At 39.0% G+C, this 27,362-nt stretch overlaps 1 protein-coding gene across 5 annotated transcripts in view; it reads right to left on the bottom strand.

The window, feature by feature from the left end:
* The window catches only part of SEL1L2 (SEL1L2 adaptor subunit of SYVN1 ubiquitin ligase), a 123,405-nt gene that overhangs the window by 56,953 nt on the left and 39,090 nt on the right, over positions 1-27,362 (bottom strand). For 3 of the 5 annotated variants that reach the window (XM_068523951.1, XM_068523952.1, XM_068523950.1), the window contains exons 1-2: positions 10,130-10,226; positions 5,595-5,757 (exon numbers count right to left, since the gene is read on the bottom strand). The exons of 1 other annotated variant lie outside the window; for it this stretch is intronic. In XM_068523951.1, coding sequence (XP_068380052.1) covers positions 5,595-5,757; positions 10,130-10,179 — 213 coding nt within the window. In that variant the 5' untranslated portion in view covers positions 10,180-10,226. Of the gene's footprint in view, positions 1-5,594; positions 5,758-10,129; positions 10,233-27,362 lie in introns of those variants that run through there. One more of the 5 variants, XM_068523955.1, reaches the window with a different exon arrangement.

A 27,362-nucleotide genomic window follows, 5' to 3' on the forward strand; every position in this document is an offset into this window, starting at 1 on the left:
GCCCTTCTCTGGAGTTCGTTTAGGCGGCGCTCTGAATCCCCTCTCCTTGCGCGCAGCGAAACAAAGAGGCAAGAAAAAGTCTCTTGCCTCTTCGGCAGCTGCAGACTTTTTCCCGGTCTCCCTCCCAGCCAGCTGTGGTGCGCTAACCCCTTCAGGCTGTGTTCACGCCGCCAGCCCTAGTCCTCTCCCTGCGATCCGACCGAAGCCCGAGCCTCAGCTCCCAGCCCCGCCTGCCCCGGCGGGGGAGCAGACAAGCCTCTCGGGCTGGTGAGCGCTGCTCGGCGCCGAGCCTCTGTGCGGGAGTCTCTCCGCTTTTTCCTCTGCGCCCCTGTTGCTGTGGGATCCGCGCTGTTAGCTGCGGCTCGCGCCCGTCTCTGAAGTTCGTTTAGGTGGCGCTCTGAATCCCCTCTCCTCGCGCACCAGGAAACAAAGAGGGAAGAAAAAGTCTCTTGCCTCTTCGGCAGCTGCAGACTTTTTGTCGGACTCCCTCCCGGCTAGCTGTGGTGCGCTAACCCCTTCAGGCTGTGTTCACGCCGCCAACCCCAGTCCTCTCCCTGCGATCCGACCGAAGCCCGAGCCTCAGCTCCCAGCCCCCGCCCGCCCCGGCGGGGGAGCAGACAAGCCTCTCGGGCTGGTGAGTGCCGGTTGGCGCCGCTCCTCCGTGCGGGAGCCTCTCTGCTTTGCCCTCCGCACCCCTGTGGCTGCGCTCTCCTCCGTGGCTCCGAAGCTTCCCCCTTCTGCCACCCGCAGTCTCTGCCCGCGAAGGGGCTTCCTAGTGCGTGGAAATCTTTCCTCCTTCACAGCTCCCTCCCACTGGTGCAGGTGCCGTCCCTATTCTTTTGTCTCTGTTATTTCTTTTTTCTTTTGCCCTACCCAAGTACGGGGGGAGTTTCTTGCCTTTTTGGAGGTCAGACGTTTTCTGCCAGCATTCAGTGGGTGTTCTGTAGGAGCAGTTCCACGTGTAGATGTATTTCTACTGTATCTGTGGGAAGGAAGGTGATCTCCGCGTCTTACTCTTCCGCCACACGTCCAACAGGATTCCACTCGCGCAAGCCACAGGTAGAGAAAGCTCTAGAATGATTAAATCTTAATCCAGAAAAAAAATGCTGTGAGTTGAAGAGAAGCTACACTATAGTGATGACATCAGTGATACTTTCAGTGGTTTTAAAAGGTCAAGCTCTGCAAATTAGATTTGTTTATAAGACTCTGAACTCAACCATTGTGCTGTGTTGTAGTCACTGGGATTTGAATGGAAAGAGTTAAGTGTAGAGGGTATTTTAGTATATTTCAAAGCAAATTACTCAGGTTCCACAATAACAACTTAAAAATTAAATGTTCCCCCTTTTTCTCTTTATATAAGGAATTATTAAAAGAGAAAAAAGATTAAGCATTTAATTATTATAATTGTTGTATGGGGCTTGAAAGCATCTGTGGTCATTACTTTTAGCTCAAATTGCATGCCAAACAGAAGTGTGTATCAACCCTGATGGAAAACTCAGATCCTTTTTGCACCCTTAATACAAAAAGATGATTAACGTCAAAAAGAAATGCTCTACACAGGTAATCCTAGAATTATCAAAGTGAGTATTTGATACTAAAAATGATTTTTTTTTCAGTAGTAGCACAGTGCTAATAATCATTACAGTGATTAAGTCAATTTTAAGGTGATACAATGTGAATGATCCATTTCTTTTTTTTTTTTAATTTAATTTTATTTATTCTTTTATACAGCAGGTTCTTATTAGTTATCCATTTACGATACATTTCTTGATTCTTAAAGCAAATGAGGTTTAAACCCTACCTTCTTGTTTGGCAAATTAACAGACAAATTTTCTATTGAAACAGTTCATCAGTATCAAGAAAAGAATGAGTCTTTCTAATTCTGAATCTCTGCTTCCTTAAATGAGGATCAGAGAAATAAAAAATACATAATTTATCTACCTCCAGCTGGTATACTACAATATCTTATGACATCCTCTAAAATATGGCTTATTTTTGTTTGCTCTTTCCTCAATTTTCACCATTTTCATGAAGACTACACCATTAATGAATAGTTTTCATTATTTGGAAGGTACAGATTCTTTGCAAATCAATTCAATGGACTCTGTTCACAATCTTATTTGCTTTTATTGCCCTTATCGGGATTTCTTTTAGTTTATTTGGATTTTTTGTGAGATGAACCATTCAAGGTGCATGAAAAGGAATGTGTGCCTCTTTTCCTCCATCCAGCTTTCCTTTTATACATAGCCTGAAACTGCATTTCTTCCCCCACCCCCTCAATGCCTGCATGAATCTGAGTTCATATCTTTTTTGTTTTCTTTGTTAAATCAGGTCTCTACTAGTCCTCTGGCACTCCAGGCTTCTCCCATCTATAACATATCAGTATTCCCAATTGTTCTTATCCTTTTCCCCCAGAGATAGGTGTCTTCATTCTCACTTTCTCTCTATCTTTATGTCTATCTCTCTCACTCTCTTTCATTATCATTCTCAGTATACATTTCAGCTTCTTCAGCCACATTTCTGTTGCTACGTTGTCCTCGCAGTTCCCAGCAATATTTCCTACCAGTGCGGCTGGATTCCTGTATCAGGCTGGCACAAACAGCCCGAGAAGAAAGGTGGTCACCTGGCCAGTCCTGTTAAAGAGCTGTGATCAATATGGCACGTGGCCAGCCTTGTCGCAGCAACCAGCCATCAAACAAAGCATTGTTTGTACCACGGAATATCTTTAATTGTTCTTTGTACAAGGAGATAAATCAACTGCAAGAGGACTTGCTATCAGAAACAGATTTTCCTATAGTGATGACAGGGATGATAGTTAATTTCAGAATAGAATCCAGCTGTAGCACTGGAACAGGGTCCTGTAAGCTCCCTGCCCATCCAGATAACACTTTGGCTGCAAGATCACGGGGAGCTGAAGGGAGGAGGGGGAAGTCCAAGTGAAGAATACGGGTGTTCAGGTTGTCAGGAAGAGCATAAGAGGAGCTTGGGGCAGAGACTTTTTCCAACCACTGTTGTAGCATTTCAATAAACAGTGTGGCTGAATTTTGCATATCAGGTCAATGTCAGCCTTTCAGGTGATAAGTCTGTCCTCACCCACATTTTGTCTTCTTGTCCTCCTGAGACCAAACACACATAAATAGACAGGAGGTCTGGGGCCATGCGATAGAACAATTCTAACTAGAGTATGTGGAGTGAAACTCTGACTTCAGCTCTAAAATCCATATGTTTTATGTACCAATTATGTTAATTTGGAATTTTTTTTTCTGAGAGTAGTACTTTGACCCTTGCATCAAATACTTTATTCAAATATAGACAAATCCTTCATGTTGCCTGTATCCAATATTCTAGACTGGGAGCAAATGTCGCTTCCTCCTTGAAGCCTTCCCTACCTGCCTCAGGCAAAACCAGTCAGACCCTTTTCTGTGCCTAAAGCACTTTATACACACCTTAACTCTAGTCCACCTAAATTATGCTGAAATTATTTGTTTATATTTCAGATTGGCCCATAAGGACTTTGGCCTATTAATCTTTTTCTCCCCATCAGCAGGATTATGTGTGGTACATAGTAAGTGTCCAAGAAACAACTGTTGACTTAATTAATTAATTAATATACCCACTAACAAATAAAGCACATATTCACTAGTTTAGAAAGGAATTAGGTGACATTATTTGTTGTGGTGGTCATGATGGTAACATTTGGTCTGTTTTGGAACTTCATATTTTTGATTAACCAAATATGGGATATACTCACAGGGAAGATATCTGTGATATATTATTAAGTGAGTAAAGAGCAGATTAGGAAACAGCAATTAAAGTATGTCTCATTTTTGTAAAAAACTTTCTACATACTTATAGGAAAAATTCTAGAAGAATAATAGTAAAAGTAATAATTGCATTTATATCGTTTATGATGAATGATTATAAAGTTCCAGGTATGGAATTAAGTGCCTTCACACATTATTTTAATCCTCACAACTCCATTAATTCATTCATCATGAATTAATTCAGCATTCAACTAATATTTCTTGTCCCAGGCACTGCACTAAATTTTTAGAGATATAGCAGTGAACCAGATAGACATAGAACCTGGTGTTTTATCATTATCCTAACTCTACAGGTGAAAATTAGAGAGGTTACCCCACCCATTAGAGTTCCTCTCGTCCAACTTCTGGTTCAAATAAATATGCAGACTCACAAGACTCCCACAGGCTACACATGCCACCAGTCTCTTCAGGTAGATGTAGCACAGGAATCACAGTTTGCCAGCAGGGCAGCATCAGGCCTCCTTTCTGTGGGAGTCCTTGCAGCAGGTCACATAGTCCTCCAGCAGCCCTCATCTTTGGTCCCTCAGATGACTCAGACACAAGGGGATGAGATCCACATTGGGTGGTGCAAGAGGCACCCTGACATAAAAGCCTCATATTCCCCCTGTAACAACTCCATAGGCATAGTGTCCAGGATCCCGGTAAGAATCATCACCACCATCAGGTATTTATAGTTCATAACAGTTTCTCCCAGTCCAAAGGTAGTTTACCAAGTAGAGGTCATTTCAACAATAAGCAATACTACCTAGAAACATAGTTAACATTTCACCTCTATCATATTACCAGGGAAACAGAAGTAGAGAGTGAACCAAAGGTCAAATTGTCATGCAGAAGAAGGGGAAAGGGTTTTGTTAAGTAGTTATCCAATAAGCAAGTGGTAGAGTGCATTTGAACTTAGATCTGCCTGACTCCAAAGCTTAGCTTCTACACTTTACTGGATGGAAACAAAAATGATCTATGGGAAAAGCTTTTAGACAACTTTTAGTGTCTTCCTCATAATTTCTGAATTCGCTGGTTTTTATTGTAATCAGCATAAATTTCTTTTGTGATCAGAAAGAAATGTTTTCATTAAGAAGACCAGCAACATGAAAACATACTTTTGCTATAGCATTAAGTGAAAGCAGCCAGAAACAAAATGATACATCATAATCATAATACATGTGATTATGATGATGTTTTTAAAAAGAAAGATGCACAGAGGAAGAATCCAAACAGAAATGCAAAGCAGTCCTAACAGTAGTTGAGTCAGGATGGTTGGCTTGTGAGGACTTTTTTTTTTTTTTCTGTTTTCCAGATTTTCTATGAAATGCTTATGTTATTCTTGGAATAAAATGAAATACACATATTAAAATAGAAAAGGAAATATATATAGCTTATAAAATATTTGAAGTGTAAAAACCAGGCATCCTAAGGTAGGAGATTTAGTTCCATATTTCTTTGCATAGGTGAATATATTTTATATAAAATTTAACTATGTTAGGGCTTCAGAGTTCTCACATTATTTCAGAACACACACATGGACATGGATGGTGGGAAGGTGGATTAGAGAGCAGCTCTGCTCCATTCCTGAAAGTCACTCAAGAGCTGGAAGAATTTGCCCCGGGGCTCCTGGTCGTTCCTGCCCTGACGGGAACATTACACTCAGTGCATTACAGTAACTTTCCTAGGCCTGGGCTCATGCAGTAGAGGCTCAGCTCCTCTCACATGTTATTTGCCTATAATTATTTCAGGATGTAGCTATTTAAAGTTTAATTTTCTTTCAAAACTCACGTTTTGGGCTTTATATGATCCTTCTTTAGCCAAGGACTCGTATAATTGGATAGCTGCTGTTATGTTTTGCATGCCAAAATTTCCAAATAGCAAAGCATCAGCCATTTTCTCCATAGCTTTCAAGTTTCCCATGTCAGATGCTTTAGCAAAGAGTTTGTAGGCTCTGTTTGAAGAATACGAAGTTAGAAATGTGATTATCAAAAATGAAACTTGCTGCTCCCCCCTTCATACTGCTTCTCTCTGACAAGTAGGACCTGGCTGATGTTGCTACTAACAATACCGTTTGGCTAAAGTCCATTACATTTCTAGACCAGTAGATTTTTTTCAGCCCTAGGTCAGTCTAAGATTATAATTTCAAATATATATGACAAATAATGAAGCTGCTGAAAAGTAGAAATATTTAGGCTATATCATGCTTCAAGCTTATAGACCAAGTGAAGTGAAAAATTGGGGCACTTGTCTTAAAATAGTGAACTCTCCCATGGCAACTCCCATTAATTATGAGTATTTGATTTATAAAATGAACTCTGAAATACATAACAATATAATCAAAATCAATTTAAAATAATAAAAACTGGAATGTCGCATCTTGGAAGTTACTATCATGAGAACAGTTCCTTTATATTCCAAAATAAATTTCTAAAACAGAACATATTATTCAGCACAGCAAAGACAGACTGTGTGGGAAAACAATAACCAAACAAAACCTTAATGGCTTTTAGGGCTCTAGAGTCTGAATACCTGGGTTCAAATCCTGGCTCTACCACTAATTTAGTTTGAGAGCTTGGGGCAAGTTACTTAACTTCTCTGTGCCTCTCTCATCTATGGAATGGGGATAATAAGAGCACTTACTTCATAGGGTTGCTGGGAAGATTCAATGAGATAATCCATGTGAAGTGCCTGGCATACTGCCTGATACAGTGTAAGCACTCAATAAATTTAGCTATTATTATTATTATTACTAGGACTATTGCATAGATTCTAAAGTTTTATAGCATGGTACTTTTTCTCCTATAATTAGTGGGTAAATCACGTAAAGTTTAGTGATTACCAAAATAGATGCCAGAGGATTGCCTCACAGTGCATTTTATGAATCCTGGTCAGAAGTCACCCGGACCTGATCTGTGTAGCAAGTAATGATGGAGAGACTTGCAAGGTCAAAACTTGTGTTGGAGACAGAGAGTGCTTTGGGGATTTATTTTTACTCTTATAACTTCCTTTTTGGTAGCAGTAAGATCAGTCAAGCCTGTGACCTTGACTCAAATACAGGAACAAACACACAAATCTACCACAGCTACCAATTCAGAAGGATCAGGAGACTCAGCTTTATATACCCCTACCCATGCTGATTCTAGAATAAGCTGCTCTTGATCAAAAGCTGGAGCAGAACAGAATGGGCCAAAAAGGCCAGGATGAGTGACATCCAGGTACGCATTAGGGTCCTGGATGGCAAACAGAGAGTAGACTCCAGTGGGACAAAAAGAAGCCAGGAGATCAAGCAAGAAATTAGCCATGGTCAAAGCAAGCGGAGGTTCTGGGGACCAGAAGGCAAATAATAAAATAGAAGGTCTCAAAGGTCAATGAATTCAAATGTCTGGCATCAAGGGATGGGCATGGCAACAGGATACAGACTCCTGGGAGCTCTTCTGTCACATGGCTTGCTGCTGCAGCCACATAGCCTGCTGGGAATAGAAGGGCACCGACATGGTCCAGGGCAGAGAAACCTGAGATGGGCTGTAGGGGCCAGCAGTATATCCAGTCGCTGGTCCCAGGGGGCAGCAAAGTTTGCAAGACCAACCCCTCTAGGTGTCTTTGATTCTGAGGGAGGGGTGGGTACTTAGGTCCCCTGTCAGGAAAGTCCAAGGTGATATATGGAATACCAGAAGCAGGACCAAGGGCAGGAGAAAGGTGTTGGTAAAGTTTGTGGGATTAAGATCTGGACTGCAATCCCCAAGAGTGAAAAAGTAGGAGAAACTGGGCTGCAGGGGCAGATCTCCAAAAGAAAGTTCGGTTAGGTATCTGGATTGTCTCTAAAGCATCTGACATTGGATGCTCGGGTGGGTGCTGGGGAAGGAGGAGGCTAAATGCATCTCTAGGACACATCAGAAACTTGGTGTGGGGCAGCAGCTTATCTTCACAGCTTCTTCACTGATGGGGAGTAATTCTTAATGACAGTTAACCCGGGATGTCATAGAGGTTTCTTGACTCCTTCAGACAAGTTTGTGTTTCCCTGACATATGCTTGCTTAACATCTGTACTTCTAACAGAACTGACTTGTTCAACAATTTTCCTTTCCTATATATAAAGAGACTGAATAAATGAATTAGACCAAGATGTGGGTGTGGATGAGCCAAAAATTCTACTAGCCCCTCTAACTTATGCTACCCTCATCTGAGAAGCAGTGAAGCAAGGAGGGGGGAGGGTAGAAGATGAATAGGAGGGATATGATTCCTCTTTGGTCTGACCAGAATCTTAAAGATGGCTATATTAGATGTAACTGGCTTAAGTGGAGAGCAGACCATCCTGAAAACTGAAGGAATTTCACCCATCTTGCCCACAAACTCCTAGGGTCTTTTGTTATGAACATATTTGGTTTCAGGTCTCAACTGCTACACATGCTGAAGGGTCAGGAGACTCAGATTTATGTACCCTCTCATCTATCTATGCTGCTACAGAAATAAGCTGTTCTTCTCGGGTTCTTGGGCAAGGACTGGAGCAGGATAGACTGGGAAAGAATAACCTGAGACTGAATGACACCAGGTAGGCATGAAGGTTCCTGCACTGCTGCATGGTCCTGCACTGAAGGGCTGGGTTTTCTCCCCATCCTTTAAGCCAGAAAGGAAGGCACGCATCAAGGTTAAGCAGAACCTTCTAAGAGTAGTTTTGTCCCATCAGGCTGAATCTAGGGTTTCCTTGGACTTGATGGGGCCCCTCATCTTGGGTTCACCTGCTATAGGCAGAGCTAGTCTGAAATCTCAGAGAACAGCCCTTCCCATTGTTCTCTCATCTAGCCTGGCCAGCTTGAGAAATCCTATCCTTACTCATCCACTCAGTGGCACCCGAGTGAGCTGACTTCCCCATCAGGCTGGATTGTAGTTTGGGGTCTGATTTAACTCCATCCCCATCATGAGAGCCCCCAGGAATGCTCAGCATGAGCCTTGAGTTTTGCTGAGGATGGTTTCCTTTGCTCTTATAAAGAGCTTCTAATTTAATTTTCCCTAGAGAGAGGACCAAATCCCTTACTTCCATCTTCTTGTCACTTTGGAAAAATCAGAATCTTTTTGACTTTCCATTTCCTCCTCCATAATTTGGGGATAATAATTTATGTCTTACAGTATCATTGTGAGCAATGAGTAATATCCCACACATAAATGCCTACAACATTAACACAAAGAAGGAGCTTGAAAAATGGACGTTGTGATGTTTTTATAACCAGGTTCACAGTTGAGTGTCCCACCCCCACCCTCATCCTCTACACTGTTAAGCTCTTCTCAAAGGCTTTGAGTTTTCAGAAAAAATTCATGGACTCTGCGGCTGCCTGCCTCGGGCTGGTTACCACAGCTCTGGGATGCTTCCCGTGGGGCTGGTATGCCTAATTTGTGTGAAAACAAAAGAAGTCTCCTTGTCGGGGGTTCAGAGTCCATTCTTTCTATTATGGTTCAAGACACACTTGCCTTCTCTTCCACACCTTCCACTTACCATTTAGAGGACTAGAGATAAAAATAACAAACACTTATCTCCTTATTACTAAGGACATTTTTCTAAGAGCTTGATTGAATTATCCAGGGCACGAAGCAGTTAAGTAACTTGCTCAGGATCACACCAGTAATGGCAGAGCCAGAGTTTGATCCCAAGGTTTTAACTAGAGACTTGATAGGACCTCAAGTTGTGCCCCTCTCCTGGGGGGAGAAGATATTTCTGCCTCCCATTTAGACAAAGTAGACAAGTGAAAAGAGAAACAATGGACATGGTGTGAGACCATGTGGCCACGGCCTGGTCACCTCCCAGCTGTGCGTCTGTGATCACCTCACTTTAACATCCTTGAATCTCTGTTCCCAACTTTTTAAAGGGGGAAAAATGAAAGTCTTCTTAACTCATAAGTCTGTTCTGGGGATAAAATGGCATCACATACACGAAAGTGCTCTGAAAACCATAAAGTGATGTACAAATGCTGTTAGGCAGAATAAAGCATTCTAAAACAATAACTTCTCTAATTCGAATAATACATTTTCATTTCATTTGAATCAATTAAAGCCAAAACAGAATATTTTTGCCTGAATGCTCAGATCAGTGCCTTCATTCTGCCTTTCATTTAATGTGTAGGGACCACAATTTCACACACAGTCCTTCCATTTGTAGGCTGGATAATTTGTAGGATTCTTTAAACACCATTTGATCCTTTTAAAAACAAAAGCTTACAGGCAAATAAGCTTACTTGTTATACCAATAAGCTTTTAATGACAAATTAGATTTTGGATTGTTCCTTTTTCTCAACCTGGAAATTGAACTTGGCTTAAGTAGCTGGATGGACTTACTCTGCTTTTTGTTTTCGGCTTTTAGACTGCTGGAGGATCTTGATGCCCATCTTAAAAAGCTGGTCTCCTTCATCTGTGAAAATTTTCTTCGTTTGCTTTTTTACTGTATATGGACCAACAAGGACAAATAACATTATTTTTGTGTTTTATATTTTAAAAATAATGTGCTGGAATATTAGTTTGGGGTTCTCTCTCATTTTCTAACTTCTGCATTTCAAGATCACCTCACCTTTGGTCAGATGGTAGAAGCTGCCTGCAAAAGTACTCTCTTCCTCTCTTTTGTGAAAGGTCTTGGAGGGTAGAGGAGACAGACAGATGTTTCTGATGGTAGGAGGGAGAGAGGTGTTCCCGGTCTGGGAAGAGGGTACAAAGCAGAAGACAGGAAGCAAGGCCTCCAAGGGAAGGGGTTGCCTGGTGTATTCTACAGGCTGGATCTTAGACACCAGGCTCTCAGCTCTCAGATCCCTTGTCTGAACCTTAAGATTTCATGAGCAATGGGCATCTCCAAGATGACCACTGTGTACCTAGGATTGGAAGAGAGACTCTCCCTGAAAAATTTGCTCTGCCCAAGGCTCCCTCCTCCTCCCCAGAACCTTTCTCAGACCTTTCTAGCCTGAGAATTGTTGGGGATGAGCATCAGGAATAAGAGGGCAGAGTACGTGTGCCAAGACACACTTTGGACCTTGGAGAAGACACACAGAGAGAGTATCAATAATAATTTGCCTTGTGGGATGCAGACTCAGAGTAAATTTTATAGTATTTAAGGAAAATAAAGAAACAGGAATTTACCTGCTACAATAATAATATTTTAAAACATTTATATAACAATTCACAATTTTCAAAACATATCACCAGTTTACAGATGGGGAAAGCTGGTTAGAAGGAGAGTCTGCTTTAGACCCTCCACCCCAACACACACACACACACCCCTCCATAGTATCACAGTGCCTCTTGAAGTCCATTATGACACTCACTGAAACCTCTGATTAGGTGAACCACATCTGAAGTCATTTTATTTTATTTTTATTTTTTATTTTTTAACATCTTTATTGGAGTATAACTGCTTTACAATGGTTTGTTAGTTTCTGCTTTATAACAAAGTGAATCAGCTATATATATACACATGTCCCCATATCTCCTCCCTCTTGTGTCTCCCTCCCATCCTCCCTATCCCACCCCTCTAGGTGGTCACAAAGCATCGAGCTGATCTCCCTGTGCTATGTGGCTGCTATCTAGCTATCTATTTTACATTTGGTAGTATATATAAGTCCATGCCACTCTCTCACTTTCGTCCCAGCTTACCCTTCCTCCCCCGCCGTGTCCTCAAATCCATTCTCTATGTCTGCATCTTTATTCCTGTCCTGCCCCTAGGTTCTTCAGAACCTTTTTTTTTTTTTTTTTAGATTCCATATATATGTGTTAGCATACAGTATTTGTTTTTCTCTTTCTGACTTACTTCACTCTGTATGACAGACTCTAACTCCAACCACCTCACTACAAATAACTCAATTTCGTTTCTTTTTATGGCTGAGTAATATTCAATTGTATATATGTGCCACATCTTCTTTATCCATTCATCTGTTGATGGACACTTAGGTTGCTTCCATGTCCTGGCTATTGTAAATAGAGCTGCAATGAACATTGTGGTACATGACCCTTTTTGAATTATGGTTTTCTCAGAGAATATGCCCAGTAGTGGGATTGCTGGGTTGTATGGTAGTTCTATTTTTAGTTTTTTAAGGAACCTCCATGCTGTTCTACATAGTGGCTGTATCAGTTTATATTCCCACCAATAGTGCAAGAGCGTTCCCTTTTCTCCACACCCTCTCCAGCATTTATTGTTTGTCGATTTTTTGATGATGGCCATTCTGACTGGTGTGAGGTGATACTTCATTGTAGTTATGATTTGCATTTCTCTAATGATTAGTGATGTTGAGCATTCTTTCATGTGCTTGTCAGCAATCTGTATATCTTCTTTGGAGAAATGTCTATTTAGCTCTTCTGCACATTTTTGGATTGGGGTTGTTTGTTTTTTTTGATATTGAGTTGCATGAGCTGCTTGTAAATTTTGGAGGTTAAGTCTTTGTCAGTTGCTTCGTTTGCAAATATTTTCTACCATTCTGAGGGTTGTCTTTTTGTCTTGTTTATGGTTTCCTTTGCTGTGCAAAAGCTTTGAAGTTTAATTAGGTCCCATTTGTTTATTTTTGTTTTTATTTCCATTTCTTAGGAAGTGGGTCAAAAAGGATCTTGCTGTGATGTATGCCATAGAGTGTTCTGCCTATGTTTTCCTCTAAGAGTTTTATAGTGTCTGGCCTTATATTTAGGTCTTTAATCCATTTTGAGTTTATTTTTGTGTATGGTGTTAAGGAGTGTTCTAATTTCATTCTTTAACATGTAGCTGTCCAGTTTTCCCAGCACCACTGATTGAAGAGGCTGCCTTCTCTCCATTGTATATTCTTTCCTCCTTTATCAAAAATAAGGTGACCATATGTGCGTGGGTTTATCTCTGGGCTTTCTATCCTGTTCCATTGATCTATATTTCTGTTTTTGTGCCAGTACCATACTGTCTGGCACTGTAGCTTTGTAGTATAATCTGAAGTCTGGGAGCCTGATTCCTCCAGCTCCGTTTTTCTTTCTGAAGATTGCTGAAGTCATTTTAAAGGAGAGGCATTCTGGGACTTGATGCCTCATTAACAAGACAACAAAGAACTTTTAAAGTGGTTCTTGTTTTTCTTCTTCCTGACAAGATATCAGAGTTGTCCACTTTCTTTTGTAAATTATAACAAAACCCAAACACAGAAAACTTAAAAGCCAGTTTACAATTATTTTGAATGCCTCAAGTTATCCAATCAATTTAGTAACACTGGACAAGTTTAGTGTCAAATATCTGCTTTGGGTTGTATATTACCTATACTTATGATTAAAGAGGAAAAATAATGGGAAAGATCTACTCATCTGTGTTTGAAATAGCAATTGCTCCTATTAACATGCTTTCAAAGAGTGAGAATACATTTTGAAAGGTTGACTCTGCATCCATATACATATGAGAAATGATTTACCACTACAGATTTCTACCCATGGCTTTTACCTTTACATGTCATTTTCTTTTTGGTTTTCCAAATGTATTAAAATACAAGTTTTCTTTAACACAAGAGGGCTCAATTATCAGAAAAAAGTTATCTTGACAACGCTTGGATTTTCTTTTTATGGTTTAATTATTTCCAAATTTGGGGAAAATTACAGTCAGGAAATGATTTGAGGATTTGAGGAGACCATTCTGAAGTTGATGTAAAGGACATTCACGACTCTGGAGTCCTTTGAACGGCCAACTGTTTTGTACTGGTAGGGGCTCTAAGGTGACTGAGAAGTGGTGGGGATGAGCATCAGGAATAAAAGGGCGAATAGGTGTGCCAGAGAAGTATTTAAGGCAGCAGTAATTGTGGAAAGTGCTCCAACTAGATGAATTTGTATTTCAGTGTTTGTCAGAGATATAATTTGTAGAGAGTTCTAGACAGTTTATTACTTCTGCAGTCTTATTATCATTACTCCCTATCTAACTTGGGGACTGTTATGGGCAGAATTGTGTCCGTCAAAATTCATATAGTGAAGTGCCAACCCCCAGTACCTCAGAATGTAACCTTATTTGGAGATGAGGTCTTTAAAGAAGTGATTAAATGAGGCCATTAGGGTGGGGCCCTAATCCAATATGACAAGTGTCCTTATAAGCAGAAGAAACACCAGGCGCGTGCGGGCACAGAAAAAAGATCATGTAAGGACACATTGAGAAGGTGACCCTTTGTAAGCCAAGGAAAGAAGCCTTAGAATGAAACCAACCCTGCAAACACCTTGATCATGGACTTCCAGCCTCCAGAACTGTGAGAAAATAAATTTCTGCTGTGTAAGCCACCTTGCCTATGGTATTTTGTTATGGCAGCCATAGCAAACTAATACTGATGCCAACTCCAGATCACAAGGAAAACAAGCTGCCCCTTCTCCCTGTGAGAAAGGATGCACCCAAACTCAGCTTCTGATCAGATCAGTGGCTACCTTCTAAAAGCAAGAGGGACTGAAATTTCCCATGGGCCCCCAAGGTCTCCAGGTGCTGGACATCTGACTTTCCCAGGCAGCTGGATGCCCAAGTAGCTCACCTCTGACAAGGTCACTTTCTCATGATTGTACTCAAAGTACAGTGTAGTAGGTAGACCTTGCATGTGTCCAGAAATACCTGGACCCAGATTACCTTTCTGTGAGATGGTGGGAGAAATGGGAATCTATGCCTTCTCCTGCTCATACTTCAGTTGTAAAATTCTCTAATCAAGTCTATTTCTTAATTCCTGCCACTTGCCATTGTGGAATTCATGCAGAATCCTCTTGTTCATAACGACTAGAAGCAAATCTTTAGAACAAAAATGGCCCACTTGCTTGTTTCAGATATTAATAAGAAGGAAAGCTGGAGACAACTTGTTCTCTGTCATTCATACGTTTACTCGTTCATTTAATAGGTATGAACTGATACTCACCATGTGTTAGACACAATGCTAGATATTGTGTCTTAGCCTGGTGGAGACAAACATGTTTACCAAAAAGTACAAGGCCATGTGGTAGGCACTACATAAGAAGGCACTGTGGGAGTAAAGGAGGCTTCTTTGTTTGTAAGCAACAGAAGCCCAATCTGATTGCTTTAAGCCAAAGGAACTTATTAGGAGGTTTATAGAATCCATGGGGTTGACCAGGAATCAAAGTATCTCTGGAAGCAGAGGCAGATATTGCTACTGGGATGGACTAGAATCCAATCCTTTTAGGACCTTCCTCTCTCTGTTGAGGAAGACTCCATGATGAATCTGATGGGTCTAGCAGGGAAAACAAGGCTTCTCATTACCTTCCTATAAAAATGTATCCGTTGGGGAAGACCTAATTCCTCAGAGGAAATTGGGATGGTGAGAAGGGTAAAATGGGTGATGGGAAGCCCACAAACAGCAAATGCCCACCCACTTCATGCCCCTTACTCTGGCTTTGTGAAATAAAGAAATCTTCACAGATGAAATGGCACTTTATATAGTTCTTAAAACGTAGGTAGGAATTTGTCAGGCCAAGAAGGTGAAACTGGTGTTCCATTTGGAGGAAACAGTCTATGCAAATGAACTGGGGGGGCAGTGTATCTTGAAGAATGAGAGCTTTAGTGTCACGGCTGGTCATGCAGTTAAAGCTGGCTACGGAAGTAAGTGATACTGAGGAGAGTGGACAGAGGGGTGAAGAAGGAGAGGGAGGAGGGAACTGAGGTCATTGTGAAGGTGAAGGCAGGTTTTGTAGGAGAAATAGAGAGAGAATAGAAGTGGCAGGAAGACGGCTGTGATCAGAGACAATTGTTTTGGAGTTTGAATAGAGCCGAAGTTGACTGGAGTCAAGGAGGTCCAGCAAGTAAGGCAAGGTCTTTCAACATATATATTTAACCCTCCAAGGTGCTGGTGGCCTATAGCCATTGGCTGATTGATGTGGGAGTAAAAAAGCCCAGCCCCCTTGCCTATGCGAAGGGGGCAATCCTCCAGGGCAATTCGTTCTTCAAAGCCCTAAACTTCTCCTGAAACTCTATCTTTGCTTAGCTCCTTCCCTTGCCCTAGCCTGCATTCCTCACTTTCTTGTATGTTTCACCAGAAAATCTAGAACTTTAGCACTTAAATTCAAGTATATAAATACCATCTAAATTATCTAGAAAAATAAAAGGAAAAGAATAATAAATTCATTATTTTGAATCTAAAATTATAGTTACATTGTGAACCACATAAAGGATCACTGAGAGTTAAAAGAATGTCTTGACATTGAGAGTTAAAGGAGATGAATATCTTTTAGTCTGACTAAAAATCAGGTGCTTTCACCATTAAAATGATACAAAAAGATAAAATGGGAAAATCTTTGCCCTGCAGAAAATCTTGCCTCCACAGACACTGCATCCATCTAATTTTAATTGTCTTTAATATAAACCAACTTCAGTTTCTGATTTTCTGAATAATGCATCAGAAGAGCTCTTCACATTTGCCCTTAATGTCTGCTAGAAAGACACAATCTAAGATAAGGAGGGAGAATAACGATCCATTTCTAAAAATAACATTCCATCCAAGAAAGAATGACTCAGCAGAGTTTAGTCAGATGAAGATGCGATCAACTCAAATACACTTGAATAGAGCACAGATATTTACAACAGTCAAGTTTATTCATTCTGTCCCCAGATTATTGTCCTCAGATATCAATACCTCCAGTGGTATTTCTTAGAAATGGTAGACAAATTATCAGTAGAAAAAAATTTTTTTTCTCTTTAAATATCTACTAAGCAAAGCTTGAAATAAGAGGGATTCTGACAGATATAATTCACAATCCAAAACTCTTAATTTAGCAGAAAGAAATACGGGTTATAAAACAAATGAAGAATCAAAAATAATATATATCTATAGTTATAGTTATAAATAGGAGCTAATATTTATAAAGCACTTGGGTCCCAGGCAATTTTCTCACTGACTGTAAAAGGAAGGCGCTATATCATTCCCATTTTACAGATGAGGTGATTTAGGCACAGAGAGGTTAAGTAACCTACCCAAGGTCATATAGCTGGTACCTAGTAGACAAGGATTCAAATCTAGGCAGTCTGACTCCAGAGTCTGTGCTCATACTACTTCTTAGAGCTACACAATATGCAGACTCATGTGTTAAATGCCAAGTTACTATCAAATGATGAAAAATTTGAAAAATAGGTCCTAAATACATTTAAAAATATATTTATTGTAATTTGTTATAAATATTTTAAAGTTGTTTAGTTATAGTAATATTTCATTTATCTGACATTATTGAAAAATATGTTTCATATAAAGCATTTTCCCCATTAGATGAGTCACATCCCTTTTTATTTTGACTGTTTTCTGATGGAAATCTGTCTAAAAAGGATACAATATATTCCTCCCCCTTCCCCAACAGAAGATAATGGGCATGGTGTAACCTGGTCTTGATGATTCAGAGCATCATTAGGCATACCTGACAATGCCCAGTCTGGTTGGTTTGGACAAGATTATGTAAGAAGACAGTGCTTGTGGGAGGCCTTGGATAATAGGAAGACTTTCAGTAATGAGTGGGAGCAGAAGGGGCAAGAGGCAAGAGAAAGATGGTGACATGCTGTACCCATGTCCTCTGGGGTGGGCAAGAGTGCCTGCTGAAAGTGGCTGGGTTGACACTTAGCTGCACTTGCTAATTTGTAATACCTTAGGTCACTGTTTCCCACGGGTAACAGTGATAATTGTACCCTAAAGGGTACATAAGATAATTTTAAGTGGTACACACATAAACTTTAATACTTTGATAGTTAATATATTTAATGTGTATTTACCTGTAAATTCTATTTGTGTCAAGTGATGCTAATTTCCATTTTTTTCTTTAAAAAATTAACCATGAAATATTTCAAACATATAAAAAAAATCCAGAAAATGAAACACACTATAACCCTCCCCCCTCACACACACAGTTTAACAGATGGTGACATTTTGCCTTGTTTGTTTTAGGTATCAACTCTAAGGAAACAGAATGTACAGAAACACCCAAGCCTCCTCCCAACATCCTTTCTCCTTGTACCCTCTTCAGAGGGGTTATTGTCCAGAAGTTGCTATGTAGCTCTTTTACTACATATATGTACCCAATATCATTTCTATACTTTATATAAATAGCATCATACTGTATATACTTTTGCAACTAGGTTTTTCACTTTTTGAGATTTATTCATCTTGAGCCAAGCAAGCTTCATTCATTCATTTTAACAGCACCAACTGTCTGGTTAAAATTCTTTGTATGAATAATCCACTTTATGTATTCATTGCTTCATTATTTATCCTACTCATTCCATGCACATTAGGTTTTTCCACTTCTGTGTTACCAAAACCAATTCTACAATAAAAATCCTCATGCACATTTCCTTCTACAGATGTGTGAGAATTTATCTAAAAGTACATGTGCCAAGTATGGGATATATGCATCTTAAACTTTACTAAACATTACCACATTGCTGTTTAAAGAGGTTGGACAAAACTTACGCTCTCACTAGTGATGTATAAGGGTTCTTGTTTCTTCACATTCTGGATCACTCATGGGGTTATCTGACCTTTTAGTTTTGCTAATCTGTGTCAAATAATTAATCTTTGCTATTGAATTTGTTTCTGCAATTTCTAGTGAAGTTAAGGATAATTATTGGCCTTTGGTTATTTTCACCTTTTAGGAAAATGGGATATTACCTCACACGCTTTAGAATGGTCATCATCAAAAAGGCAAGAAATAAATGTTGGTGAGGATGTGGAGAAAAGAGAAACCTTATGTATAAGGTTGGGAATGTAAATTGGTGCAGCCACTATGGAAAATAGTATGGATATTCCTCAAAAAATTAAGAATGGAACTACCATGTGATCTAGCAATTCCACTTCTGGGTATTTATCCAAAGAATATGAAAACACTAACTTGAAAAGATATGTGCACCCCTGTATTCATCACTTCATTACTTACAATAGCCAAGATATGGAGACAACATAAGTGCCCATCAATAGATGAATGGATAAAGAAGATGTTATATATATATACATACATATACATATATATGTGGCACACACACATATATACACATACACACACACACAATGGAATACTACTCAGCTATCATCAAAAAAGATGAAACATGGATGAACCTTGAGGGTATTATGCTAAGTGAAATAAGTCAGATGAAGAAAGACAAATACCATATGATTTCACTAATATGTGGAATATGAAAAACAAACAAACAAATAAAAAATAAATGAACAAACCAAGCCAAACCAAAACAAACACATAGATATAGAGAACAGAGTAGTGGTTAACAGAAGGGAAGTGGGGGAGGGAAGGGCAAAATGCATAAAGAGGGCCAACTGTAAGGTGATGGATAGAAACTAAATTTTTGATGGTGAGCACACTGTAGTATATTCAGAAGCAGAAGTATAATGTTATATATATGAAACTTATATAATGTTTTAAAGTTTTTTTTGGATATGGACCATTTTTTAAAAGTCTTTATTGAATTTGTTACAATACTGCTTCTGTTTTATGTTTTGGTTTTTAGGCCGCAAGGCATGTGGGATCTTAGCTTCCCGACCAGGGATTGAAACTGCATCCCCTGCATTGGAAGGCGAAGTCTTAACCACTGGACCACCAGGGAAGTCCCAGTCCCCTTATATAATGTTATAAACCAATGTTATCTCAATAAAAAATAAATCTAAAAAAAAAAGAATTGCCTGTTTGTATCCTTTGTTCCTTTTCTATTTGGTTTTCATGTTGATTTGTAGGTGTTCTTTATATAGCCAAATACTAATTCTTTGTTGACTATATTTGTTGACTACATTTGTTGCTTTTTCCAGTCTGTTAGGCTTTTTTTATGTTATAATAAAAAATATCTAATCAAATTAAAAAATTTTAAGGTAGTCAAATTTATGAATTTTGCCATTATGGTTTTACTTTTATCTTTTCTAAGACCCCTTTCTTATGCCAATATCTTCTAAAATTATTAAAGTTTTGATAATCACATTTAGGTCTTTAATAAAACTGGAATTTTTGTATATGAGGTGCGGATGGGATCTGATCTTAATCTTCATCCAAATGATAATCAATGGTCTTTGTATAATCTGTGTATACTTTCCCAGCACCACTTATTGAAGAGGCTATCTTTTCTCCATTGAATGTTCTTGCCTCCTTTGTCATAAATTAGGTGCTCATATGTGTGTGGGTTTATCTCTGGGCATTCTATCCTGTACCATTGACCTAAATTTCTGTTTTTGTGCCAGTACCATACTGTCTTGATTACTGTAGCTTTGTGGTATAGTTTGAAGTCAGGGAGCCTGATTCCTCCAACTCTGTTTTTCTTTCTCAAGATTGCTTTGGCTATTCGGGGTCTTTTGTGTTGCTATATGAATTGTAAAATCTTTTGTCCTAATTCTGTGAAGAATGTCATTGGTAGTTTGATAGGGATTGCATTCAACATGTAGATTGCTTTGGGTAGTATAGTCATTTTCACAATACTGATTCTTCCAATCCAAGAACATGGCATATTTCTCCATCTGTTTATGTCATCTTTGATTTCGTTCATCAGTGTTTTGTAGTTTTCTGAGTACAAGTCTTTCGTCTCCTTAGGCAGGTTTATTCCTAGGTATTTTATTCTCTTTGTTGCAATGGTAAATGGGAGTGTTTCCTTAATTTCTCTCTCTCTGATTTTTTGTTGTTGGTGTATAGGAATGCCAGAGCTTTTTGTGCATTAACTTTGTATCCTGAAACCTTACCAAATTCATTGATTAGTTCTAGTGGTTTTCTGGTGGCATCTTTAGGATTTTCTATGCGTAGTATCATGTCATCTGCAAAGAGTGACAGTTTTACTTCTTCTTTCCCAATTTGTATTCCTTTTATTTCCTTTTCTTCTCTGATTGCTGTGACCAGGACTTCCAAAACTATGCTGAGTAAGAGTGGTGAGACTGGACATCCTTGTCTTGTTCCTGATCTTAGTGGAAATGCTTTCAGTTTTTCACCATTGAGTATGATGCTTGCTGTGGGTTTGTCATATATGGCCTTTATTATGTTGAGGTAGGTTCCCTCTATGCCCATTTTCTGGAGAGTTTTTATCATAAATTGGTGTTGAATTTTGTCAAAAGCTTTTTCTGCATCTATTGAGATGATCATATGGTTATTAGTCCTCAATTTGTTAATATGGTGTATCACATTGATTGATTTGCGTATATTGAAGAATCCTTGCATCCCTGGGATAAATCCCACTTGATCATGGTGTATGATCCTTTTAATGTGCTGTTGGATTCTGTTTGTTAGTATTTTGTTCAGGATTTTTGCATCTACGTTCATCAGTGATATTGGTCTATAATTTTCTTCTTTTGTGATATCTTTTTCTGGTTTTGGTATCAGGGTGATGGTGGCTTCCTAGAATGAATTTGGGAGTGTTTCTCCCTCTGCAATTTTTTGGAAGACTTTGAGAAGGATGGGTGTTAGCTCTTCTCTAAACGTTTGATAGAATTCACCTGTGAAGCCATCTGGTCCTGGACTTTTGTTTGTTGGAAGATTTTTAATTACAGTTTCAATTTCATTACTTGTGATTGGTCTGTTCATATTTTCTATTGTTTCCTGGTTCAGTCTTGGAAGGTTATACCTTTCTAAGAATTTCTCCATTTCTTCCAGGTTGTCCATTTTATTGGCACAGAGTTGCTTGTAGTAGTCTCTTGTAATCCTTTGTATTTCTGCAGTGTCTGTTGTGATTTATCCTTTTTCATTTCTAATTGTATTGATTTGCATCATTTCCCTTTTTTTCTTGATGAGTCTGGCTAAGGGTTTATCAGTTTTGTTTATCTTCTCAAAGAACCAGTTTTAGTTTTATTGATCTTTGCTATTGTTTTTGTTTTTATTTCATTTATTTCTGCTCTGATCTTTATGATTTCTTTCCTTCTACTGACTTTGGGTTTTCTTTGTTCTTCTTTCTCTAGTTGTTTTAATTGTAGGGTTAGATTGTTTGAGATTTTTCTTGTTTCTTGAGGTGAGACTGAATTGCTGTAAACTTCCCTCTTAGAACTGCTTTTGCTGCATCCCAAAGGTTTTGGGTCATCGTGTTTTCATTGTCATTTGTTTCTATGTATTTTTTAAATTTCTTCTTTGATTTCTTCAGTGATCTCTTGGTTATTTAGTAGGGCGCTGTTTACCCTCCATGTATTTGTGTTTTTTTACAGTTTTTTTCCTGTAATTGATTTCCAATCTCATAGCATTGTGGTCAGAACAGATGCTTGATACGAGTTCAATTTTCTTAAGTTTTCTGAGGCTTGATTTGTGACCCAAGATGTGATCTATCCTGGAGAATGTTCCGTGTGCACTTGAGAAGAAAGTGTATTCTGCCACTTCTGGGTGGAATATTCTATAAATATCAATTAAATCTATCTGGTCTATTGTGTCATTTAAAGCTTGTGTTTCCTTATTTATTCTCTGTTTGGATGATCTCTCCATTGGTGTAAGTGGGGTGTTAAAGTCCCTTACTATTATTGTGTTACTGTTGAGTTCTCCTTTCATGGTTGTTAGCATTTGCCTTATGTATTGAGGTGCTCCTATGTTGGGTGCATAAACATTTATAATTTTTATATCTTCTTCTTGGATTGATCCTTTGATCATTATATAGTGTCCCTCCTTATCTCTTGTAACAGTCTTTATTTTAAAGTCTATTTTATCTGATATGAGTATTGCTACTCCAGCTTTCTTTTGATTTCTGTTTGCATGGAATATCTTTTTCCATCCCTTCACTTTCAGTGTGTATGTGTCCCTAGGTCTGAAGTGGGTCTCTTGTAGACAGCATATATAAGGGTCTTGTTTTTGTATCCATTCAGCCAGTCTGTGTCTTCTGGTTGGGGCATTTAATCCATTTACATTCAAGGTTATTATCATTTATGTTATTCAAGGTTATTATTATTTATGTTCCTATTACCATTTTCTTAATTGTTTTGGGTTTGTTTTTGTGGGTGTGTTTCTTCTCTCGTGTTTCCAGCCTAGAGAAGTTCCTTTAGTATTTGTTGTAAAGCTGGTTTGGTGGTGCTGAATTCTGTTAGGTTTTGCTTGTCTGAAAAGCTTTTGATTTCTCCATCGAATCTGAATGAGATCCTCTGGGTAATCTTGGCTGTAGGTTTTTCTCTTTCATCACTGTAAGTATATCCTGCCACTCCCTTCTGGCCTGCAGAGTTTCTGCTGAAAAATCAGCTGATAACCTTATGGGGATTGCTTTGTATGTTATTTTTTGTTTTTCCCTTGCTGCTTTTAATATTTTTTCTTTGAATTTAATTTTTGTTAGTTTGATGAATATGTGTCTTGATGTGTTTTTCCTAGGGTTTATCCTGTATGGGATTCTCTGCACTTCCTGAACTTGGGTGACTATTTCCTTTCCCATGTTAGGGAAGTTTTCCACTATAATCTCTTCAAATATTTTCTCAGATGCTTTCTTTTTCTCTTCTTCTTCTGGGACCCCTATAATTCGAATGTTGGTGTGTTTAGGGTTGTCCCAGAGGTCTCTGAGATTGTCTTCAATTCTTTTTATTCTTTTTTCTTTATTCTGCTCCTTGGCAGTTATTTCCACCATTTTGTCTTCCAGCTCACTTATTCGTTCTTCTGCCTCAGTTATTCTGTTACTGATTCCTTCTAGTGTATTTTTCATTTCAGTTATTGTGTTGTTCATCTCTGTTTTTTCTTTAGTTCTTCTAGATCTTTGTTAAACATTTCTTGTACTTTCTCTATCCATTCCTCCATTCTATTTCCGAGATTCTGGATCATCTTTACTATCATTACTCCGAATTCTTTTTCAGATAGATTGCCTATTTCCTCTTCATTTATTTGGTCATGCAGGTTTTTACATTGCTCTTTCATCTGTGACGTATATTTTTGCTGTCTCATTTTTTTTTCCTTTTTTTTATGAGTGGGATTTTGTTCCTGTCTTGCTGGTTGTTTGGCCTGAGGCCCCCAACACTGGAGTTTCTAGGCTGTTGGGTAGAGCTGCGTTTTGGTGCTGAGATGAGGACCTCTGTGAGACCTCACTCCGATGAATATTCCCTGGAGTCTGAGGTTCTCTGTTAGTCCAGTGGTTCAGACTCAGAGCTCCCACCGCAGGAGCTTCGGCCTGACCCCTGGCTTGTGAACCAAGCCGGTTAACTTGAGGGTTCCTCCCATCTCCTTGGGCATCAGGGTCTCTCACCAGTGGCCATCAGGCACCCTAGTTGTGGGGAGACACTAACTCCACGTCTTCCCACAGTGCTGTCTTGACTCCACCCCCCAACAAGGCTTGTAATGTAGGAATTGTGGAATTGTTTCCCCAAAGTTATTTTGTATTGCTTCTGTCAGGTTTCCAGATTTATTGTCTTATTGGTGGAAAGAAATTTGTGTATGTGAACATATTGGCTTGAAAGTGTTCACACACACACACACACAAAAATCAGGTGGCATAAATTCAAATTCATATCTGTATAAGGTGCAGGGATATTGTGTAGGTTATTTTCCAGGAACATGTTTTTCCCTGTGAGAGTCTAAGTGGAGGAAAAGCTTCCTTGATATTTACATATAATGGTGGGTGGTTTGTTGTTTTTTCCTAATCTCCCCTTTCCCTGTATGCACAGCTCTATGAGACTCTTAGTTTTATTCATAACTCTTCATCTCAATTCCCTTGTCAAAGATCTTTATGTCTTTTTTATTTTCCCAGCCTGGGATTTAAAATCCAAGGCTCATCCATTACCAGCTCTGATCACAGCTTGACAAAACATCAACTCACATGCTTATTTTTCATTATTTCTAGCACCTGGGGATTTCAGTTTCTTGTGAGCCCAGGTCTTCATTTAAAAAAAGTGTTTTGGCATATATTAGGTGTCATTTTTAGGTATTTGTAAGCAGTAGGATTTTCATATTGGATTAAACCACCATTTTGCCAGAATAGGAGATCTTTAGTGATTTTCTTTTAAAATAAATTCATTTACAAAAAAACTTGTGTTGATTTAAAGAAAAACTTTAAGTAATACGAAAGGTATTAAATGGTACACAGATTGGGTTCCCTGATAAGCAGACTTTAAGAATTTGGAGTATTTATTAAGAAGTGCCCTTGGGACTTTCCTGGTTGTGCAGTGGTTAAGAATCCGCCTGCCAATGCAGGGCATATGGGTTTGAGTCCTGGTCTGGGAAGATCCCATATGCTGCGGAGCAAGTAAGCTCATGTGCCACAACTACTGAGCCTCTGCTCTAGAGCATGTGAGCCACAACTACTGAGCCTGCATGACACAACTAGTGAAGCCCGTGTGCCTAGAGCCTGTGCTGTGCAACAAAGACAACCACTGCAACGAGAACCCCCCGCACAGCAGTGAAGAGTAGCCCCCACTCGCTGCAACTAGAGAAAGCCCACGCGCAGCAACGAAGACCCAATGCAGCCATAAATAAATAAATAAATAAATAAATAAATAAATAAAAAGAAAAGAAAAGAAAAAAAGAAGTGCCCTTGGGAACCACACCTGGTGAAGAAGTTGGATTAGGCAGAAAGAGAAGCTGTGACGCAAGCTGCAACAGAGAAGAACAAACCTGACTCCATATCAGATGTATTCCTTTAATTCTAACCCTTGTGTTCTGTCACCTGTGCTCAGCCATGCTGGTTCTGCTCCTTTTGTAAAAGAATGTTGCTCCACTGTTCCCACTGCATGATTAATTATTGATTTGTCTTGCTAACAATTTAATAAAGATAATTACTCTATTAGACTCAATTCTGACTCAGAAAGAAGAGTTAGTTATTGAAGTTCTAGTGATAAGATACTCTGCGAGAAAATGAGCATGCCATTAAAAAAAATGTAATGGGATATGAAAGCATTGTGTTCAACTATAAAACACCATTCAAACATACTCTAAAAATGTAAGGGTTTATTATTTTTATGTAGCACCTATATTGTAGTATATTGTAGATAATGCTAAACTTGGAGTCAGAAGATCTGAGTTTACATCCTAGCTCTATATAGGAAGAATTCAACTCAGTTTAATTCAGCAAATATTTATTCATATTAAGTATGTGACAGACACAATGCCAGGCACAGGTCTTGCCTTGAATTAAAGGGAAAACAAATGCTATTGGTTATATTTGACAACCTCTAGGTAAAGGAAAAAGTGATAGAGATCTGAAAATTGGTAGACAGTTCCCCTATTTTCAAGATGTAGAAAAATATATTCATATTCTAGAACCAGCTTGATGCTAATCTCCTTAATTTCTCTTTCATTTTTTGAACAGATTTTTATACACAGTTTGTGAGCCTTGAGTTAAGGAGATATTATCACTAAGAATCAGGAAGTTTTTTGAGAATGTTAGGTTAAATCTAATTTTTCTTTTCTGAAGGACTAACAAGTCCGGGGAGTAGCATTTATATAAAACACCTATATCCCATTTTTTATGATATCCTGTACACAAAATGTTGAAATGGGAACTGAATGAGAATGGGATTTTGCAAGGTTTTTAGCCAGCTCTATAACCATGTATAACCCATATTTCTGGTTCATTTCATAGTTTGTAAATCTTCCAAGGAAGGTTACTTCTCCATGGCTTCCTCTACTTTCTTAACTACTGATTCCATAGGTACTGTTCCTGACACTAGGCTTCTGTGTGGGGTTGAAGGTGGGGGATCAGGAAGGTGTGTCTGTCTACCTTCTATCTACCAATGCTTATTAAGGCATCTTCCCAAACAAGGGCAGTGCACTCTGTACAAGGCATTCTGATAACTAAAATTTTATTTTTTCAACCTCATCACATGTAGATTTTTATCTGTTATCAGTGGGTAAATATAATATTAGAGATTTATGGTGGATTATTGTGGGCTCTAGGCTCTAAACTTGGTCTTGTCTGTAACAAGAATTTGGGTAAAAGATTGGAGGGCATGCTTGTCAAAAATTTGAATGACAGAAAACTAGGAGAGTTTGATTGACATAATTGATAGGTTGAAATAGTCCCAAATGAACACAATGAAACAGATATAAATGTAAAAGATTTCACTTAGATTCAAAAATTTAGTGAACACATAAGTATTAGGAGATATCTGGCTGTGATGGTCAATTTTATGTATCTATTCGGCGAGGCTACAGTCTCCAGTTATTAAGTCCTACATGAATCTAGTTTTTGCTGTGAGGGTATTTAGCAGGCATCTTTAAGTAAGCGAGATTATCCTAAATAATCTGGGTTGGCCTGATTCAAACAGTTGAGAGGCCTTAAGAATGGAACTGAGGTTTCCCTGAAGAAGAAAAAAGTCCACCTGTAAACAGAAGCTTCAGCTCCTGCCCGAGACTTCCAGTCTGCCTTGTTGATAAACTACCCTGTGGGTTCCGGACTTGCCCAGCCAGCTCCCATAATTGCATAAGCCAATAGCTTAATATAAATCCTTTAATATATATCTCCTACTGGTTCTTTTTTTCTGGTTGAACCCCGATTGATACACTGGCTTAGTACTTTTAGGTGCGAAAAGATTTCAGTTTGCTCTAAGTTTGTTACGCGTCATCGTTGTGAGTGGGGGCCAGAAACAACTCACAGGGTCTTAGAAACAATATGCACGAGCCACAGTATCCAGTGAAGGGGAGCAACAGCTCCATTGCTGGAGTCCATACCCATAGCAGGATTATTTTGTCCACCTCCAGCTGCCTAAGATCACTGTGG

Source organism: Eschrichtius robustus, chromosome 16 (genome assembly GCF_028021215.1).
Source record: "Eschrichtius robustus isolate mEscRob2 chromosome 16, mEscRob2.pri, whole genome shotgun sequence".
NCBI classification, from domain to species: Eukaryota; Metazoa; Chordata; class Mammalia; order Artiodactyla; family Eschrichtiidae; genus Eschrichtius; species Eschrichtius robustus.